We start from the raw sequence: 17,453 nt of genomic DNA, 5'->3' as shown, positions 1-17,453 counted from the left end.
TCTTGGGCATTTGTGCTCAGGTAAAAAAAGAAGACATAAAAAGTAGCACATACCGATGACTGGTGACCCACTGTCAAAAGTACTGCGATATCTTCAAAAATGGTTAAGTAAGCCGCTTTTACTTTATGCGGTAGTCAATTCACAGTTGCGTGAATTATTGACATTATCAATACTTCAAAATGCACTTATCGGTAGGTGCCTTTTTCGATATGGTACAGCCTGAAAGCTCGCAATGAGCCTCCATTCGGGTGCCGCTCCCCCCCCCCCACACCGCTTCACCAGTAATGGCTGGATTTATGCACCCGTGCGGCGTGCACCCACAATGTTCCAGCCGTTCCTGCACCCCGATGGGCCCCTTTAAGCTAGCACCGGGCCCCCGGGTCAGCGCAGGGGCCCCCTTGCCAAGTTGCCCCCCAAACGCCAAGTCTGCGACCGCCCCTGTCAAAAAGGTCAACAAAAATTTCACTTCGATGAATATTAGCATGCAATAATTGACCAAATCCTTTACCGAATCAGAATACAATTAAAACATAACAAACTCCAGCTACCTACATTCGAGCACGACATCACTAAGCTGCTGTCAGATGGCTTTATGATTAGATTTAGTGCTGACATTTATTGCAGCTGAAGCTATTCCAACAGTAGCTCTGGCTACGCCTTCTTCTTTCTCAGCTGCTACTTAACACCTCCTGCTGTTCTGTTGCACTAGTTGCTAACCTATGAGCTCCAGCACCCGCAACCATTCAGCTCCAGCTGACTTCTGACCTCTAGCATCCGCTACCAATCAGCATCCGCTACCACTCAGCTCCATTGCTACCAGCTCAGTTCCAGTTACCCGCTACCACTCAGCTCCATTGCTACCAGCTCAGTTCCAGTTACCCGCTACCACTCAGCTCCATTGCTACCAGCTCAGTTCCAGCACCCGCCACCACTCAGCTCCATTGCTACCAGCTCAGTTCCAGTTACCCGCTACCACTCAGCTCCATTGCTACCAGCTCAGTTCCAGCACCCGCTACCACTCAGCTCCATTGCTACCAGCTCAGTTCCAGTTACCCGCTACCACTCAGCTCCATTGCTACCAGCTCAGCTCCAGCACCCGCTACCACTCAGCTCCATTGCTACCAGCTCAGTTCCAGTTACCCGCTACCACTCAGCTTTATTGCTACCAGCTCAGTTCCAGCACCCGCCACCACTCAGCTCCATTGCTACCAGCTCAGTTCCAGTTACCCGCTACTACTCAGCTCCATTGCTACCAGCTCAGTTCCAGCACCCGCTACCACTCAGCTCCATTGCTACCAGCTCAGTTCCAGTATCCGCTACCACTCAGTTCCAGCACCCGCACCACTCAGCTCCAGTGCCTGCTACTACTCAGCGCGGTGCGCTCGCCGCGGCGTTGAACTGACACACGGGCACGGCGTCGGAGCCGAGCTGCATGCCCCAGCTGCGGCGCTGCGCCGACTTGGCCAGCCGGCGCCTCGTGCGCCGCTGGATGGTTCGCTCCACGTCCGGGTATAGGTGCGCCAGCGTCCAGAACCGCTCCCGTCCCAGGCGAAACAGCGTCGTGAATCCGGGGGACCTGCGAACACAAACGGAGGAGGTATACTATGGCTTGGAACTGAGCTGGAACTTACTCCCTGGCATTGCGGTTTACGAACAGCCCCGAAGTTGCTCACTTTGTATATCATTGTTCTTATCTTTCTAGTTGAGGTTTATTTGCCATTGGGTCTACAGTGCAGGGATATTTCTATCTCGCACTCCTCTGAGATGCAGAGATAAGAATTTGTTATCTCTGCATCCCTCTGAGATGCAAAGATCTTAGCGCTATTGCATAAACATAAGATTTACGCCACCGGAGTAGATCTTAACTTTTTTACGAAACGGCCATACTCTACGAAACACCGTAAAACCTGTTGCATAAAGGCCGTGACCTACTTCGTAAATATTTGGAAAATCTAGGTATGACGTCATACATGAATGAAAATAGTGCCGGATCTCAGCACGAAATGCAGAAGAATGGTGACAATAATGAAAGCGATTAAAGTTCCAGTGTACTGAAATGTGTGAATCACGTTGTCTGGATAAGTGGTTCAAATCACCTTGAATTGATAGCGACTTTAGAAAACCTTTCGTACTTTTCAATATTCATGCGCCCTCCCACATCAAGCGGCGGTCGGCTTGGTAAACAACATCGATCGTGGCATCTTGGGAGTGTGGGATATTCTAAGATCATAGATAATTTGCCCTCACTATGGGTTTCAGTCGATATTCTACATAAATTTGCATAGAACTGAGTGCACTGCATCCGTCTTGAACAGTGCCGTAGCTGCTACTGCCACCTTTCGCCAATTAAGTAAGCTGAGATTTGTACACTCGCCGTCCGGTGGTTGCTAGGTAGGACACGAAAGTAAACAACATTCCAAAGAAGAATTTCAAGACAAGTGTCCAGCTTGGCTTGCAAGATCGAACAAGATCATCATTTGGTGGCTGAAAATGAAGAATTAAGATAACCAGGGCCCAGACTAACAAGTAAGTTTTCTATTATAGCGAATGGTTAGTGAACAATTCAAATTGTCGGTTCATTGGCAGCACACTGCTCACTGCTCAGCCCTTTCAGACCATTCGTGAGCTTTTTCAATAGTTAATGGTTAAAGCTAATGCCGCTACAATTCCTGATCTATATTTTCTTTTGGTGTATTTTGAATTTGGCATCGTGTTTATTAGCCTCAGCCCTCAATTACTTGCAACATTCCAATGTTCTGTCGCTTTTTTCTTCACATTATCTACAATTAGGTATGTTGAAATGCCATATCATATTGATATGGTGTCAGGTGTCTTATCATTAAAATCATTTAAATATCCACAAAATTACGTTTAATATTATATATAGTGGCGCGGGAACTTCTTCCAGACTGGGGGGGCTGAACCATAATAGAAATCAACCTAGGGTACCCCCAAATCTAGTTTTCTCACCGGTTTTAGGCCACTTATTTTTCAGACCTTGGCCTTTTCAACAACAACAAAAAAAAACACGCAAATATTTTCAAAAAGTGAGGTATTCCGTCTCAGCTGAGTGAAGAAATTACCGTTTTGGCAACCTGGAGTAAAGGTTTTAATCTGCCAAATGAGTTGCCGAGCCAGTGAAATAGGTGGATTTTTCACTTACATGCTTTCTTCCTTTGCGACCCACAACCCCTAATTTGGGGAGGACAAGCTGCCCAACGGTTCCTGGCCTCATGAAACGTTGTGGGGCACCGCCCTCACGGCCGCAGAGTTGTGGAGGCAAGCTTCCCCCACTGCCCCCTCCCCCAGTTCCCGCGCCTATGTATGAATCTATGAAATTATCAGGGGGCGTCGAAGTCTAGTAGGAAAACCTGGCAATCCCCGGCGTGACGTAACGTCGGGGATGACCGACGGCACCTTGCACTGAAAGATACGGCAGAACGACTATTTTTGAAAAATGATTAAAAATACTTGGGTGCTGTTTTGACACATTAAACGATTATCAGCATGTTCCTCATCATGTGAAAAAGCCATATCCGTGGTCGAAAATAGCCGAGCCCCTCTCAATTTCCAAACATCGACCTTATAAGCAAAGGATGTAAGCGTAATCCTTAAGGGCGACTTTCCCCTACATATCCGTACATATGCGTCCTTATGGAAATCGGTAGTGTGGCGATAAGCGACGCGCGCGACATCTGTGGGGCGCCTGTGGCGACACCTGGTGGCTGCTTTTCTGCTGTATGTAGGTATTGGGGTTTTGCCAGATATGGTTCCTACTGCTACACCACTATGTTGACCCAATACTAGAAAGTTATTTTGCCCGTAAATGTCAAGCAAATTAAAAGTATATTTATAAAATTGCATATAAATGATTACGAGATAATAATGAAGAAGATTTGATTGATTAGTTATTTAAATATTCAATCGTGAAACTATATTCTGGTAGGTTTAGTAGAAATTAGTCCGTGCAACCTTGTATTTAGGGCCTTGGAAATTATGTTGGTAGATTTCCGATTTCGATTCCTCCAGCTGGGGGGGCTCAAATACATTACGAGCCCCCCCAGCCGAAAAGCTGGGGGGCTTAGCCCCCGCTAGCCCCCCCGGTTCCCGCGCCACTGACTATATATTTGCAAGCAACATGCTTTCGCGCGTTGAATTAGTAGGCACAAAACAGAATGCATATAGGTACAGCGCATATAGGTGCATATAGGTACACAGAATGCATATAGGCACATAATGAATATAGGTATTACAAGATGAATACCTACGTATTCGTCTCTGGGCTTGCGTGATATTTTTCAGTTTCAAACGTAAGCATTAAGGGCATATCAGCATAGCATCTAGATACCTATTGGACTATTCTGAATCTGCCAGTGAATTGCTTATTACTTTCAATTCACAGGCTTTAATTAAATGACATTGCTAATTAAATTTAATTAAATGGCACTGGCTAAAATTGGCTAATTAAATTTAATTAAATGCACTGGCTAAAATTGGCTTTAAAAAGTCAACTTTACCAGTATATAGCAGGGCACAGTCACAGACCTTTATGCTTGCATTCAAAGAAGGCTGAGAGCGAGGAGATACATGTTGTCATAAAAAGTTCATTATTCGCTCGATTTACTTTTTCCGCCCCTGTCTATATGTATCGCCTCTTTCCTGATTCCCTCAGTCCTCTCTCCTATTTCATGCTCTGTCAGCCACTTTGCCTTCGAAAATGATCTCCTCTCAATCCATTCGTTCTAGTCTTTCTGATACTTACCGACATCTTTATTTCTGTTTCAGGAATTTCTATCCGACTTCGTGGAGGAGTCTTCTGACCAACGCATTCGGCTGTTCTACATGAAGGTTGAAGAATCCCGCTGGGTTCAGCCGACAGAGGGCTCTGATAAATCGCCGATAGATGGCGGCTGCTACGCCAAGAGTCACTACCTTCGTTGAAATCGTCCTATCAGCAGCGTCTTATCCCGGTGTTGGCGTACTTGGGAAAAGTGAGGCTGTGCAAGCTCAGCATCATTTGTTCCCTTTTTTAAGAAGCGCTCTGCGTGTTACGATTACAGTGACATGTCAAGTTTACGTGGGTCTCTAGCTCAACTTGAATCGCGGCCGTATTGGTGCACAGACGTTCTCTGAATACGTATGGTACATACGTGCTAGAATCTGAGGCGAGTGTGTTTGGATGTTCACTAAAATCGTCAACGGAATGTGGGAACCAGAAATAAACATCGACACGGCTGATATGTTTGATGACTAATGCGTCTGCAGTTCCTCAAACGAGCTACGAGCGTGGTTTAACGTCAGTCACCACCGTTGTAGTACAATTGTCGGGTACGACCATGCTTATATCATGCTATCGCATTGGTTGAGAAATGAGAGGTGCGGTCTTTCTATAAATTGTTCGAGGATAAGAAAGCATCAGTGTGTTAAGGAGTTACCTTCATATGCATTCATAACTGTATAAGGACTCAAAAAGTTGGAATTCGGCGTCAAACAGCTGCAATAGCCGACTTTCGGCTAAAATCTAAGAAGCCCACCCCCTCCGTAGAATATTTTACGATTTTTACACATTTGGCGCATCTACGACATTTCCTGCGCGTTTCGGCGAACTACTTTTTCTTAAATCTTAACTTATATGCAACAGAAACCCCCAAAAGTTACGTCACGTGCTGGAGTAAATTCCTTGCTCGCCGTACTATTTTCAAGACCTTTGTGAAACAGATTGGCGTAGAATAAGTACGATTCTAAGACAATTCGTAAAATATCCGGTGTCGTAAGTTTTATGCAATAGCGCTAAGGTCTCGAGGGTTCATAACGAAAAATCAAGAGTTCAAGTGATGATGGGTCAATAACCGAACGACGTTTTTAATGGTTGTTTATGGATGAAACTTATGAAATAAGAACAAACTACTTTGAATCTATTTTTACATGGATGAATGCATTTAAATATATTATTTTCTTAATTAAAAATAAACCTCAACATAGAAAGATATAGAGGATTCTTCATGGCTCCGAGTGGAAGATAAGGATATCTTTTCCAAGCGGGTTACTGAAAAACCGAGCGACGAAGGAGCGAGGTTTTTCTGTAACACGCGAGGAAAAGATATCCGATCTTCCACGAGTGAGCCATGAGGAATCCTATATCTTTCTATGTTAAGGTTTATTCTTAATTAATTAAATATTTTATTTAAATGTATTCATCTACCTATGTAAAAAAGATTTAGAGTAGTTTGTTTTTATTTCATAAGTTTCATACATAAACAGATATTAAGAATGCCGTTCGGTTATTGACCCATCATCAGTTGAACTCTTGATTTTTGGCTATGAACCCTCGAGACCTTATCTTTGCATCTCAGAGAGATGCAAAGATAACAAATTCTTATCTTTGCATATCAGAGGAGTGCGAGATAGAAATATCCATGCACTGTAGACCCATTGGCAAATAAACCTCAACTAGAAAGATATAGGATTCCTCATGGCTCACTCGTGGAAGATCGGATATCTTTTCCTCGCGTGTTACAGAAAAACCTCGCTCCTTCGTCGCTCGGTTTTTCAGTAACCCGCTTGGAAAAGATATCCTTATCTTCCACTCGGAGCCATGAAGAATCCTCTATATCTCACACCAACCCTCAACGGAGATCGCACTGAACTGACGCCAAACGTCTCTACATACTTGATATCGCCCTGATCTGAGCTAACTAATACCTAGACGTAAAGCCGTACACTGATCTGACTTTGATGTTCTCTACCTGCGATGCGCCGCGCAAATTTGACAATTTTTGATATTCTCTTCCTCTGAGCCAGACCACATGTGCCCCAAAGAGACACACAGAAGCGAAGATGAGGAAGAACTAGAGCATTTATCAATAATACGATGGATTTGGGAGGTAACACATGACGAAGGTGACTTAGGCGGATTAACATGCCTATACATCGGCCTACGACGCTGTCAATATGACTGCTCCAGGGCAAGGGCGGATCTAGGGGGTCGTTTTGGGGGGGGTCACCAGTCGGCCGACATACCAGGTCTGGTGAATGAATTCTGACGACCGGGGGGGGGGGGGTAGGGAGCGAGTATGTCGAGATCAAAAAATGACATTTGATCTTCGTCGTTTATAAGATGAAGTTTTATCGTAAGTCACTCGGCTCAGTAGTTTTAGTTAGTGAAACCCACCTATATAGGAGCGTCGCCACGGATTTTTTACTGGGGGGGGGGGGGGAGGCGGGTCGACCGACTTAAAAACCCAGAAGTAGATATAGTTACCTCACTTTTAGCCTAATGCATTAGTAAATAGTAGCATACAGTCACGATCTCTCTTATTGACCTGTGTATGAATCGGCGGCGCGAAGCGCCGCAAAAATTTGCAAAAAAAAGTTGTCAAAACACAGCTCTAAAACACAAATATTACAACCTTTTTAGCATGCTAGTACAAGCCGGAGTTCCTTCACAGTACACATATGAATTCCGATTCAATTTGACACGGTTGGTGTTATTACAGTCACTGTTATTTCTCTCTTATTGATTGGTGTATAAATCGGCGGCGCGAAGCGCCGAGAAAATTTGCAAAAGAATGTGTCGAAACACAGCTCCAAAACACAAATTTTACCACCCTTTTAGCATTGCAGTACAAGCCGGAGTTCCTTTACAGCACACATATGAATTCTGATTCAATTTGACACGGTTGGTTTATGTAATTACAGTCAAGATTTCGTATTGACCTGTACGTATGTACATAAATCGGCGGCGCGAAGCGCCGCGAAAAATTTGCAAAAACATTTGTCAAAACACAGAGGGGGCCTCCTCTCTACAGAGGACCACCGATCTCTACTGCGGGCCTCCTCTTTTCACAGGGCCTCTTAACTACAGAAGCTACAGGGCCTCCTCTCTACAGAGGGCTTCCTCTCTACTGAGGGTCTCTCCCTTTAAGAGGGCCTCCTTTACAGAGGGCCTCCTCTCTTCAAAGAGCCAGAGGACCTCATCTCTGCAAAGGGCCTCCTCTCTTCAGAGGGCCTCTTCTCTACAGAGGGCCTCCTTTCTTCAGAGGGCCTCTTCTCTACAGCGGGTCTCCACTCTTCAGAGGGCCTTCTGCATTCAGGCGGTCTCCTTTCCACAGAGGGCCTCCTCTCTACACAGGGCCTCCTCTCTACATAGAGCCTTCTCTCTACAGCAGGTCTCCTCTCTACAGAGGGCCTCCTCTTTAAAGGGGTCTCCTCTCTACAGGGGGCCTCCTCTCTACTGAGGGCCTCCTTTCTACAGAGGACCTCCTCTACAGAGGGCCTCCTACCTACTGAGGAGTCAGAGGGGCCCTAGCGGTCAGACACAGACACTAGCGGTTATTCACTGGAGGCCCCAGGAAGTAAGAAGGGCCCTAGCTGTCAGGCTGGTCAGAGGGCCCTGAATGTCCTGACGTGATTTTTGGGATTCCCGTGAATTTCTTTCGCCTCAGACGTGATTTTGACCTGCCAGGGCCCAGGGGCACTAAAAATAAAACAAACAAAATAAAAAATGAAAATAGGACATCACCAAAATTAAGTGACCGAAATCCGTTGAGTTTTTAATTTTGCGTATAGGTAGGGGCACCACGAATTAAATTCATGACCATCCCCTTGGAGTTTTCCTGGATCATCCCCTGGTGCTCGCACGGTTGAGACAAAAACGAGTAAGATTCTGGTCTTCAATACGCCTTTTCACGCAACACGATCCAGAAAAACAAAGGTATTAGCTCAGAAGTGTTTGACAGGTGATTTTGAGCATGCAAGACGGCGTCTATAGCGCATTTAGGTCTTCGGCTTTTGGGGGGGGTCAAATGACCCTCTCAGACCTTTTGGGGGGGGTCATGACCCCGTGGACCCCCCCCAGGATCCGCCAGTGCTCCAGGGCCCAATCTTATAAACGCCGTGAAATGGATATGGCAGCACTCTAAGGCTGGATATATAGTACGCAATCTGTAAAATCGAAAACACGGCACGCTCCCTACAGCATTGGTAGCCGCCGGTTTTGAGGATGCCCTAGCATGCTTTTAACCGTGAGCAGCTGTGCACATCTCAAAACACCGACAATCATCAGCTGTTTGCGGTTTCAGCGGCGTCCATTTCACGCCAGAATTTGTGGCGTACTTTGACGAGCTTCTCAGACAGTTAAATTCATTTAAGATAAATTCAATGTTTTTATGATATAAGTATGCAATATTTTACGTTATGATATTTTTTAAGATTAAAACATCCTCCACATATTAACTCATGGTTTATTATAATGATGCTTATTATACAGACAGTATAGCGGCGGAACACCTTCAGTTAAGGGGGGGGCACTGCCGACTTTTGGTCCCATTCTTTCCATGCAACGCCCATAGGGCTAATGTTAAAATGCCAAAATCAAAGGGGGGGCACGGTGCCCCGGTGCCCTCCCCGTTCCGCCGCCTATGTAATAATACAGACAACGATCAATTTCAAAATATGTATTTTCAGGAACTAAATGCACACTAAAACACATAAAAACGAGTGTTCATCGTTATATGGATTTATTTTTCAAATTAAAAGGGGATTTTTAAGAAGATTTTAGCACCAGTAACCATCATAGATTTTCGGCAGCCACTGCATTATAGAATCGGTATGGGTCTTTAGCCTATTCTCACGTCTCACGTATGACACAAATAACGGGCACTTCATGGCTTCTGATTAGATATTTAAATTAATGATGATATACCTTAGTTTGTCAAAAATTGTTAATTCCTACTCACTATTCGTATCTCCTCACTTTCTGTCTGGCACAGTTAAGGATCAATGTGTTGTTTCTCTTCCTGCATCTCGATCTGACTTCTGAGCCGAGTATTTTTCTTGATATGCTTTGATATGTAGACTGGGTTCTTCAATCTTTTGAGGAATTGCTTTTTAGCTTTAGGTTAGGTGCAGGTACCTATGCTTGAATAAGAAGGAAAATAAGCTGTAACTTGACCTAATTCAGTTCATGTACGTAGTCTTCGAATTTTAGTAGTTTATCTTCAAGAAGGAAAATGTCAAGAGCTTATGACAAGAAGGAAAATAAGCTATATCTTGAATTGATCCAGTTAATGTTCGTATCCTGATGCTCAAATTGTAGGAGCTTCATTGTCAACGGCATTAGGTACCTAAATTACTGAAACAGTAGCCGACCTATAATTAAATGACTATTTAAATAATTCTTTAACAAATTTATTGCAATGCCTTAACAGCAAATAAATGCAAATGATAAGTAGAAGAAACACTTTATTCACTCGAATTTCTTAGCGCGAGAATGCCCTCGCTGAAATTTATTTGGTCGGCAATCCACTTTTCAGGAGAATTCTTCAAGCATGTTTGTGTTTTCCATAGTTTGCTATCACGTTTTCCATAAATAACTTATTCATTACACATATGTGTGTCTCTAAAAGAAATAAATGCCCCATAAAAATTAAAACACATAACTTTTACTGTTCGCAAACAGTACGCATAATTTCCAATAGCGACGGCGACAAGACATTGACCAATCACGTTGCGTGTTTCCTGCTGGCGTTGATTTGTACTGTGGGCAAAATGGCGTGAATAGAATTACCATACTATTCTCTTTATAAGATTGCGTGAATAGGGTGCCGTAAATAGAGTGGGGTGGAATGATAGTACGCCATTTGGTAGCACAACCTTTATAAGATTGGGCCCAGGTGAAACAACTGTCTATTGTCACGCCTAGACTCACCAATGTACTTTTGACGGGTATCACAGCATCAAAGATAGTAATGCTCCGCAAGTTGATTCGCCTCAAAATAGTTTTAGAGCCAAAAACAGCTACTTGTGATTTACTGATATTGATCGTCAGGCGATTTCGAGAGAACCATACACGAAGCCTGTTCAGCAATGTTTGAAGACGATTTATAATGTCATCAATGTCTTGAGGTTTACCTGAAACAATTATCTGAGTATCATCTGCGTATTGGACTAGGGAGCCTAAGTTATTGGCAACAAAAGTCATGTCATTGACAAACAAATTAAACAACGTTGGGCCCAAGACACTGCCTTGCGGAACACCTGATGAGACCTTGCCTCTAAAATCATCACAGCCTCGAACATACTGACATCTCTCAGCAAGGTAGCTCTCAAACCAGGGGTGTTCAATTCCGTAATGAGAAAGTTTTTGAAGCAATATACTGTGATCAACAGAATCAAAGGCTCTGCTCAGATCTAATGACACCAAGATACATATTTTGCCGCTATCGATGGTGGACCGAATTGACTCTGTCAACGCAATGAGAGCATGGTTTACGGAATGACGAGGTCGGAATCCAAACTGCTCGTCCGATAACAGACAACAGTCTTCTAAATATGTCTTAAGCTGAAGTGAAACAACTCTTTCAAGAATCTTAGACACAACGTTTAACAGAGAAATCGGTCTGTAATTAGTCGCATCCCTGGGGTCACCTTTACCCTTAAAAATAGGGACAACTTCTGCAGTTTTCCAACACAGTGGTATGGTACCACTGTTGATGGAGGCGTTCAAAATACGCAAAAGCGGCAGAAGCTACCTGCCTGAGAAAGATTTAAATAAAAATGTAGGCAGCTTATCGGGACCAGCTGATGAATGCATTTTGAGTGAACGCACTACAGAACGAAGTTCGGCCAGCGTTGCTGGACGAAGATCAAATTTGGTGGATAAAACTCTAGTTGGACCAGAAACAACGTCAGTGTCATTCCTAAAAAAAAACGGTCAGCAGCGAGCCGACACTCGGTCAGCGGACAGTGGCATTGGGTCACCGGATAGCAGAGCATCGCCGGAGCACACAGACCAGACAGGACTGTGCCGACAACGCAACCCCGTTGGAGTAACATGACCCTAATAAATGCACCGAAAATGCTCTGGTCTATCTCCATTATTTATAAAAAAATGAAAGAACAACTGAGATGAGGGAAAGGAGTGAGGCGTCTGTTAGGGTCCCCGAGCAATACGCCCGGTGCGGTGACTGACAGATGGCAGCGGTGGGATACTGAGTACTGAGTACCGATCCTACCTCACACCTAAATACTTCATCTCACCGTGACTTGACCCCAAACTGACCTGACATCACTGTGACCTGACCCCACACTGACCTGATATCGACGCAGCGTCTGCAGTGTGGCGTCAGCAGGCTGTTCTCTCCGAACACGCTGCCAACCTGAAGGCGCTTCCTGACGACGCTCGACCCTGGGGCGTCCAGCACTTCAACGAACCCAGAGCCGACGATGTACATGTCGCGGCCGACATCGCCCTGAGAAAGGGGGAGGCGGAACGTAGACAAGAGATGCAGCTGAGGCGGACTAAGCTAGGGGAGCAAAAAGGGTAGCTAGCTGCTGGATAATCATCTAGAGATTTTCATTGACAGGATATCGTTAAGTAGTCTCACAAATGAATCGCAAGACGGCTCTCTCAGGCAACTCTCGCCGTGCTTGCCTGTCTGAAGACGAAGTCTCCAGGAAGAAGGACGACCGGTTGCAGCTGCAGCACCGCGTCTCTGAGGAAGGTGATGTCGCAGCCTCTGAACAGGCGCACCTTGCCCAGCGTACTGTAGTGGACCTGCATGGCCACATCGGTCCGCAGCTTGAGCGGCAGGCTCAGGAGGCAGTTGTGCTCCGCTGCCGGCGAGATCAGGCACCGTCAGCGTGGTCACTGCAGTCACTGGTCAAGCAGTGTATACTTAAAAAAACGGCACGAGAGATCATTCAGTGTCAGCAATAGTGATCGTGCGTAATTGGACCGTGTCAGGTATTCAGTGCATGACGTCTCGGAATGTCATGAGCTATACCTCTCATGCTGTCGTCCATATACCTACATTCAGACACACAATCTTTGGGCACCCCGTATTCCCAGCCACTGCTATTCCCGGCCGGTACACTCACTCGGCGTGGTATCCTCCTGATGGGTGTAGGTCAGCCAGAGTTTGACCCGCTGACGGGTCTCCTGCGGCACACCCTTGTTCTTCAGCAGCAGCATCACCTTGTCCAGACGCTCACGAAACTCCGTCTGAGACCGGCTCGCCATCGCCACAATGTCGTGGATCTGACCAAAGGCAACAAAAAATGCAAAGACACTTTGGCGCATATTCTGTCAATAAATATAATAATCTCGTCTCGTGTCCGCTTAGCTGTCTGGAATTGTCGCATTTTGTAAGCGCTAGGTGAAAAAAATCCACCCAACCTCACCACATCAAAAAAGTTGAGCTCTTTTGACCTCGCCCTTTTGATCTCTACCTGATGTTGCAGCGCGGCTTGACCAATGTCCTCGCCGGATCCGGCTGGTGCGATTTAAAATATGATCACCTTTCCCACTTGACAATTGACATGACATTTATTATATCCTGTCTGACCTGACTTGACCTGGCCTGACCTGACCGAGTAGGATGGCGAACACGAACACTCCCAGCAGCCAGCTGGCCGCCATGAACACATACTCTGCGACGTTGGTCGGTTTGGGGTTCCTGCCTACCGACATGGCCGTCTTGGTGGCGAAAAACACGCACCGCGCGTACCTGAAAGACCAAGCAGAGCAGTCATTACTTTCGTGGTTCAATGTTGATTTTAAACTTATACTGTCTCATCTCAGCATATCGTTCGCTCTGCAGGCTCCATTTCGATGTACATAATGTATCTGCATTTCCTTCGGCTTTGTATTGTTCGCCAAACTTTTTTACGACAGCTAAAGAATAACAACAACAAGCGATATCAATTGCTGATATACGCGGCCGACTATCAATAAGCTCACGCGTTGCCGACGTTGTTGTACACCCAGGTGTTGGAGCCGAAGCCCTGCAGCAGACTGGCCATGTAGTAGGCGCAGCTGTTGATGTGGATGAGGAAGAACATGTAGAACAGGGTGCGGGCCACTCGGGTGACGTTGGGGAACGCCGCCACCGCCGTCAGCCGGCCGAAAAACTCCCAGTACGTGTGTATCTGCCGATATGAAATACCGAAGCTTTTGAACGGAACAAAGTGGAAAGGATAAGAATTTCCAGTGGCAATTTATTAACGCTTCATGCATACTCGCACTTAAAGCTTGTAATCATGATAGGCATTCTGACCTTTCGAAATGACACGCTTCGAGACCACATATTCATTGTCAGCTGTAACTCCTAGCTCCAAATTTTGATTTGAAAGAGCTTGAATCACTGGGTCAACTTACCTTTACCATTCGGTTTACTCGACAGAATGAGTTTGGGCCGTAAATAGCGTAAAGTATGCCCAGAGGGATCACAGCTATAATGTCCATCTGCGAACAAAAAACGACAGCAGACGTGTCATTTTGATCGCATAGATATTTATTTCATGAATCATGCATTTAAGCATACAGCTTGATAACCCATTCTTGGCCGTATTTTGTCTCCACAACCCCAAAGTACCATTGTTGTCCCCACTGTCTCCCCAACCCCAAGACTAATTAACACGCACTCACGCTCTTGTTCTGGCCTTTTAACCATTCCCTATCCCACATTTACCCAGAACATTGTCGTTCCGACATAGTGGCGGATGGTTTGCCTTCGTGACGTCACCCAGGTACCGTCCACGGTACTGACAAATGCCAGCCGCGGCTTCATACAGAGAACGTCCACCAGATTGATGACGTCACCGAGGTAGTCGCCCAACTGCCACGGCCAGTAGAACTCTGACGGAAACGGAATGAATGGAGTGAGAAGTAGGTATGATATCATTTGTTTGCACGGTTGTAGGTACTGCCATTGAGGATATTCATGAGAAACACGGTGAACAAAAAGAGAACAGTGAAAAATAGTATTCATAGAGATGAGCCCGCGAGCGGTTCGGGAAGTAGATTTTTCTTAGAAACTTCCACGAAAACTGCTGAACAGTTGTAAGTAAGTACCTACTGCTTGAAGCCTGAAACAAAGCTGCCAGGTAGTTTTAACTTTACATGTAGTAGGTATATAAAAATATTACAAAATCTGATTAGTATGAGCATAAGAAATAATTGTATCTAAGTCATGCGTGCACGTCATGCCCGCTTTCTCTTTCGTATGCCCTGACTCTCGTCTCTCAGTGAGTTTGTCCAGCGGTCAATGGGAAGGCGTTGGTCAGACCTTGTCCTTGTTGCGCTGACCTTGCCTGCCGTAGAGGAAGAAGGCCCTGTAGGGCACCATCCAGCAGTTGTACAGAAACACCAGTACGACCACCAGCAGCCAGCCGATGTACCACCCACCTGCAACAAAGGTGCACGCCAAAGGCAGGGGAGACGGAGAAGCTTTTTTCCGGGGCTTATTTTTACAATCATATGAATGTATGAATGGTCGTATGCTCGCTCGCATGAATGTTTCAAAGCAGCATTTACAACCAGATGTTGTGAATTTGCCACGGATTGTAGGTAAGCTATGACTAATAATTGCACGTCATTTTGATGTTTTCAGTGGAAATGATTAATAATTACAAACCTTTCAGGGTTGACAAGTCTGCGTGCTTGATCTTCCCATCGATTGAGACACGACTATCCTCTAAACATACTTTTTGCAATTTTAGTTTGAAACCATATCCATTGCAATTCAACAGAGGCAGCTCAATGTCGCCATTTTCTTTTGCCACCCCGCCCCTCTCTCCCACCTCCCGCCTCACTCTGCGGTCTCAGCGCCTCCCAGCACGGCAGGCGAGACGGCTCAGAGAGCGGGACGTCCTCCGGGGGTGACCTGTCCGGCAGCGCCTCGGACGGGGTCGGGTCGTGGTACAGGACCCGCTGCAGCGGCGGCGGCGTCCAGTCGCGGCTCAGGTCACTCTCCGCTGCAGCGTGGAACAAAATGTTTATGGATAGGTACAGAAGGGCTGCTAATCGCTGGGAAGAAACATAGGCGGCGAAATGGGGAGGGCAGCGGGGCACCGTGCCCCCTTTGTTTTTGGCATTTTAACATTAGCCCTATGGGCGTTGCATGGAAGGAATGGGACCAAAAGTCGGCAGTGCCCCCCCCCCCCACACACTTAATTGAAGGTATTCCGCCGCTACTGGGAAGAAAGAGCAAATAGAATGTTGGAATCAAACTCTAACCTAATGATAAGGAATCAACTTTCATCTATTTAAGTCATTATCCATTTTGCCTGAATTATAACCAGCTAATGTCTTTCGCAATTTCAGTTTTCTTCAGTTTTCTTTCCACGACGGACATTCGTGATTAACATTCAGAAGTACTGACTCACAAGTCAGAAACGTAACAACGTGTTTAAGAACGCTTTATCACACTTACCGTCGGAAACATCCTCGATTTCGATATCGTCCTTTGTTTGGCCGATCTGCTTTGTTTTGGACTTCCACTGCTTCATGCCGAGTAAAGTTGTAAGAGACCATCTGAAGGAGGTTCTTGATGTCCATGTTTGCTTCTTCGGCACTGAAGGAACTAGAAAGGCCACAGAATGTTTGCACTTTGCAGACTGTCACTTCTCCTTTATAAATGCATAGATATAGTGTGTGATTTCTGTTTTCAATGTTTCTCGGCAAAACTATTTTTACATATCGGAAAAATGTGGTACGAACTCGACAACGTAGTCGTTTAGCTCCCGTAAGGAAAAACCGCTTCTATGTGCGTTAAACGATGGGCATTGGCAGAGATGAAATGCAGCCTCGTAAGTTGCATTTGTCAGTCATCATGATTACAACTATCTAATACTTTGACTTTTCCTAATACCAAGTTTTTAGCTTTTACCTCTCGGGTTGTACGCTTTCATACAGCATAATTACCTCTGCACATTATCCACAATCAATCATCTCACGTTTATCGGACAGTGTTGTCGGTTCCGACTCCTCTCCTTTTCCACCGCGCGGCTGACCCTCGCTGTTCCCGGCGGCTGCGGGGGTCCTTCTCTGACCACTACGTAATCGAGATCCTCTGGACGCCACGAGCTGCACTGGTGACCGGCTTCGGGGGAGCCGCGAACCTCTGGTGGGCCCCGGGCCCCGGGTGGGTCCTGGACCCGGCACGGCGGGCTCGTTGAGGGATCCTGACACGGTTCTGAGCTGGGAGTCTTCATCGCTCAGCAGTGGAATATCGCGGTTCAGGAGAAAGGCGACGGCTTTCAGCGGCTTCACCGACATCGCTTATAACGAGACACGTGCTGTAGCCCAATGAATTTATGTCTTTACTTCCGCACCAACTGAAAAAGTAGACATGAGTAATGGGTCTAAAACTTGCATAAATTGATTTGCATCATTTGGATTTAATTTTAATGGGAAACTTCCGAGGCTTGAACGTACAAAAATGGGGATTGAACAAATAGTTCGGTAAATTTAATTTGTGTTGTACATTTGTTACATTTGTACATTTGATTTGTATTGGTTATCCTGCGGGGAAATATATAAAGGTGCCATGGTGACTAGGGTGGCCATTTTTTTGCAAAGTACACGGAATCACCGCTCCTAGCCTCGATTCTGATGCATTTTTTCATGCTGATTCCGAATCCGTCGAGAAAAATGAAAAATTCGTAAAAAA

The 17,453-nt window shown here is 45.6% G+C and overlaps 2 protein-coding genes and 1 long non-coding RNA gene across 3 annotated transcripts; 1 reads left to right on the top strand and 2 right to left on the bottom strand.

Moving 5' to 3' along the window:
- Window positions 1-910: 910 nt before the first annotated feature.
- On the bottom strand, window positions 911-12,245 carry LOC122390700 (cyclic nucleotide-gated cation channel-like). The gene is made up of 2 exons (XM_043383886.1): window positions 12,094-12,245; window positions 911-1,576 (listed from the first exon to the last, which is right to left on the bottom strand). Exons 1-2 carry the CDS (start codon window positions 12,231-12,233, stop codon window positions 1,369-1,371), a joined length of 348 nt encoding a protein of 115 aa, XP_043239821.1. The 5' UTR covers window positions 12,234-12,245; the 3' UTR covers window positions 911-1,368.
- On the top strand, window positions 1,824-5,235 carry LOC122390701. Its single transcript, XR_006258209.1, has 2 exons — window positions 1,824-2,526; window positions 4,786-5,235. It is a non-coding gene; the product is annotated as an uncharacterized LOC122390701 (long non-coding RNA).
- Window positions 12,246-12,409: 164 nt separating the features above from the next.
- On the bottom strand, window positions 12,410-16,348 carry LOC122390677 (cyclic nucleotide-gated cation channel beta-3-like). The gene is made up of 9 exons (XM_043383844.1): window positions 16,215-16,348; window positions 15,595-15,756; window positions 15,089-15,187; window positions 14,472-14,638; window positions 14,159-14,245; window positions 13,742-13,929; window positions 13,367-13,508; window positions 12,880-13,039; window positions 12,410-12,615 (listed from the first exon to the last, which is right to left on the bottom strand). Exons 1-9 carry the CDS (start codon window positions 16,288-16,290, stop codon window positions 12,410-12,412), a joined length of 1,287 nt encoding a protein of 428 aa, XP_043239779.1. The 5' UTR covers window positions 16,291-16,348.
- Between the last annotated feature and the right edge of the window lie 1,105 nt (window positions 16,349-17,453).

Source organism: Amphibalanus amphitrite, unplaced genomic scaffold (genome assembly GCF_019059575.1).
Source record: "Amphibalanus amphitrite isolate SeventyFive unplaced genomic scaffold, NRLGWU_Aamphi_draft 000405F_arrow, whole genome shotgun sequence".
NCBI lineage: Eukaryota > Metazoa > Arthropoda > Thecostraca > Balanomorpha > Balanidae > Amphibalanus > Amphibalanus amphitrite.
The sequence above is the reverse complement of the archived record's forward strand: the minus strand, read 5'-3'. Positions and strand labels throughout refer to the sequence as shown.